The following is a 3,519-nucleotide window of genomic DNA, read 5'->3' as shown; positions in this document are numbered from 1 at the left end:
CGCTGCCCGTAGTCAAACCTGGGGAGAGAGCAGAGCGAGGCTGAGGCAGGAGCCCGGGCACAGCCGCCCCCGCGTCCGCGTCCGGGAACAGAGCCCATGCCCTACCCCAACTGCTCGCCGGCCTCGATGAGCCGGGTGCTGAAGAAGGCGATCCTGGGGAACCGCAGGTCCTGGTGCGACATGAACACCCGCACGGGCACCAGGTTGGGCTCGCAATGGTGGTTGATGAAGCGGCTCACGTTCCCGTAGAAGCGTGCGTCGATGCAGTACAGCTCCCCGTCCTGCGGGCGAGAGCGGGCGTGGGCACCAGCCAGGTGGAGAGGCAGCCAGAGCAGAGGCAGCGAGGCCCAGGGCTGCTGGGACACCCCCATGCCGTCCGTGACCACCCCTGCCCCCCGCCTGGGACTGAGGAGCCCAGTGGGGCCGCACCATCTGGGCTCCATCGGGGGAGAGCACCCGCCACCCCGGACTCTCCCTCCAGCTCTGACTCTGTCAGCATGGGGGCTGGGGGGTCAGGCAGGCGGAGATCACGGGCCATGGCTTCTCACACTTGGTGACGCCAGGAGGGAGGGGCTGGAGACATGGAGCAGCTGGGCAGGTGGGATGGGGCAGAGGGGCAGAGGGAGGGAAGGTGCAGGCCGCAGTCATCAGAGCGTTGGTGACGACCGACCAAGAAGCAGGAATCCCATGGCCTCCGCTGCCCCACAGGACGGAGGTCCCCCCAATCCGCACACAAGAAGGGGCAGGAGCGGACGGTGAGGAAGGCAGGCGAGAGGGCCTGGCCTGACCACACAGCCCTGGGCCAGCACTTTCTCTGGGAAGATCCAGCGTATGGGAGCTGAGCCTGCACCCACCCCAAGGGCTGCCGGCAGGCTCCCCAGAGCGCGGCGTCACTGGGGCCGGAGCAGAGAGCCCACCACACGGAGGCACCCGGAGGGAGAAGCCTGGACAGCGGCGGCGTCCCTGCCCACCCAGTCAGCAGCCTGGTCTGCAACTCGCTTCCGGAAGAATCTTAGCCCCTGAGCCCAGAGCATGTGGACAGAGCCGGAGCGGGGACAGGCCGCGCTCCTGAGGCTCCTGCGTTGAAGGCAGAGCTGACCCCGAACCCGTGTCTGCCGTGGTCCGCCTGCTGACACTGGGAACCAGGACAGAAGCACAGACGGAGACGGTTCCGAAGAGAAACAGGGTCTGCAGACCGACCCCCTCCGGTTCCAAGATTCACCCAAATTGACGGCGGCCAGGAGAGAGGGGCACAGATGTGAGGCTCAGCAAACAGGCCAGACCCAGACCCACGAGAACCCCGAGGCACCTCCACCCCACAAGCCTGAGTCCGCTCGAGCCACGCGCCCACTGCCGGCACCTGGGGAAGGAGAGCGAGCCTCCCACAGCCCCGCAGCAGACAGAAGGGAGACAAGAAACCACTTTCTATTCTCGGCCGACAAGGAGGCCGAGGCTGGGCCGAGGCTGACACGTGTGACGCGCGCACGCAGGACCCGCAGACCACGCCGCCCAGCTCGAGGAGCGGAGGGAAGGGGCAGGAGGCCGGAGCCTGACAACAGCCTGCAAACGCAGCACCGGGTGCAGCCCGCCCAGGAGGCGCCTGAGAAAGGAGCTCTCACATCCACAGACGCGGTAGCAAGTCCGGTGGGAAGCGGGTGCACCGCGGTCCCTCATGGCCGTGGAGTGACCAAGCCTCACAGACAGCGGGGCGGCTCAGACGCCACCGAACTCCCGCGGGGAAAGCTCACCCGCCGGGCCGAGCAGCCCTGGCTGAGGGGCCGGAGGCAGGGATGTCCCACCACCTCGCTTGTGGCGGGGACAGACCGGCACGCGCATTTCTCAGAACTAAAACCAGTCACTTCAATGCCAAAACCTTATTCAATTAAAAACCCAGCCCAGCTGGTGTGCCCACTTGGATCGGCCGTGGTCGCCTGCACCAAAGGATGCTGGTTCGATTCCCGGGCAGGGCACAATGCCCAGGTTGTGGGCTCGATCCCTAGTAGGGGGTGTGCAGGAGCAGCCAATCGATGTTTCTCTCCCTCTCCCTTACTCTCTCTCTAAAAACAAAAGAACCCTGGCTGCTGTGGCTCAGTGGATGGAGTGTTGGCCTGTGGACTGAAGGGTCCTGGGTTCAGTTCCCCATCAGGGCATATTGGGTTGCAGGCTCGATCCCCAGTGGGGGGCGTGCAGGAGGCAGCCAGTCAATGATTCTCTCTCATCATTGACGTTTCTCTCTTTCCCCCTCCCTTCCTCTCTGAAATCAATAAAAATATATTTAAAAAGAAAAAGGAAAGAAACACAACAAAAGATATCCAAAACCACACCACAACCCTAGCCGGTGTGGCTCAGTGGATAGAGCGTCCGCCTGCGGACTGAAGGCTCCCAGGTTCGATTCCAGTCAAGGGCATGTACCTTGGTTGCGGGCACATCCCCAGTAGGAGGTGTGCAGGAGGCAGCTGATTGATGTTTCTAACTCTCTATCCCTCTCCCTTCCTCTCTGTAAAAAATCAATAAAATAAGAAAATAAAAATTAAAAAAACAAACAAAAAACAAAAAACCACACCACAGAAAACCCTAGAACAGCCTGGGGGTGAAGAAGACTGAGACAAGTTCAGGAAAGAGAAGAGGTGAGGTTGCCCCTGATGACCTCACCTGGTCTGTAGGGTCCACGCTGCCCCCCACCCCTACGGGAGGGTGAGACCCGGCAAGAGCCCAGGCGGGAGGGCGAGACCAGGATGCCGGGAGCTGGTGCACGGACACCGGACGCACGGACACACCACGGGGCCACGGGGAAGGGCAGCCTTCCCAGCCACTGGCACCGAGTCCAGAAGCCGTCACCTGGGGAGGAACCAGCGAACGGCCACCCGGCAGGTGCAGCGCGTGAGCGTGAGGTGAGGGCGCCTCTGGGCAGCACCTCACCCTGGGAGCAGGGGCGGGGGAGGCGACAGCAGGCGGCATGAGGACGCTGTGACGAGGAGGACCCTGCCCCTCAGAGGGAGGACCCTGCCCGCTGGAGGAGCGCCAGGGGGCGAGCAGGCCACTGAGGGAGGACAAGCACTGGTATCACCAAGTGTCTGGAAACGCAAGAACCGCTGAAGACCTGGCGCTGCCGCGGCAGCGGGACGAAGCAGGGAGCTCTCAGGAGAGACTGTCCGCGGCCAACACGCTCCCTAGGCCACACGGTCACCGCGCCTGGCGGGGCTGGGAGCCCGGAGCCCGTCTCGCTGGGGCGGCGCGTTCCCCAAGCACAGCCGGGAGGGTCGGGGGGCAGCTCCTGCAGCTGGGCCCTAATGGGCCCTGAGCAGAGGACCCCACTTCCCCAGCCCTGCCTGAGCGCTGCAGCCAACAGGCACCTTACGAAGGAGGGGCCACACGAGAACCAAGATGGAGGTGCAGGGGCCTCGGCAGCATCTGGGACCTGGCACCAGGCTGGACGCCAGGCAAGCCAACTCCTCTCCCCGGTCCCAGGAAGCAACGGGGACTCGCACCGTTCCCACGGCCCTCACCCCTCGCACGCGG

General features: G+C 64.2%; 1 protein-coding gene across 1 annotated transcript in view; it reads right to left on the bottom strand.

Moving 5' to 3' along the window:
• Nucleotides 1-3,519, bottom strand: part of EHMT1 (euchromatic histone-lysine N-methyltransferase 1) — a 48,722-nt gene that overhangs the window by 2,721 nt on the left and 42,482 nt on the right. The window contains 2 exon segments of the mRNA XM_015572354.1: nucleotides 4-18; nucleotides 106-281. Coding sequence (XP_015427840.1) covers nucleotides 4-18; nucleotides 106-281 — 191 coding nt within the window.

The sequence above is a fragment of the Myotis davidii genome, unplaced genomic scaffold (genome assembly GCF_000327345.1).
Source record: "Myotis davidii unplaced genomic scaffold, ASM32734v1 scaffold609, whole genome shotgun sequence".
NCBI lineage: Eukaryota > Metazoa > Chordata > Mammalia > Chiroptera > Vespertilionidae > Myotis > Myotis davidii.
Note: the sequence above shows the minus strand (reverse complement) of the source record. Positions and strands in the feature narration are given on the sequence as shown.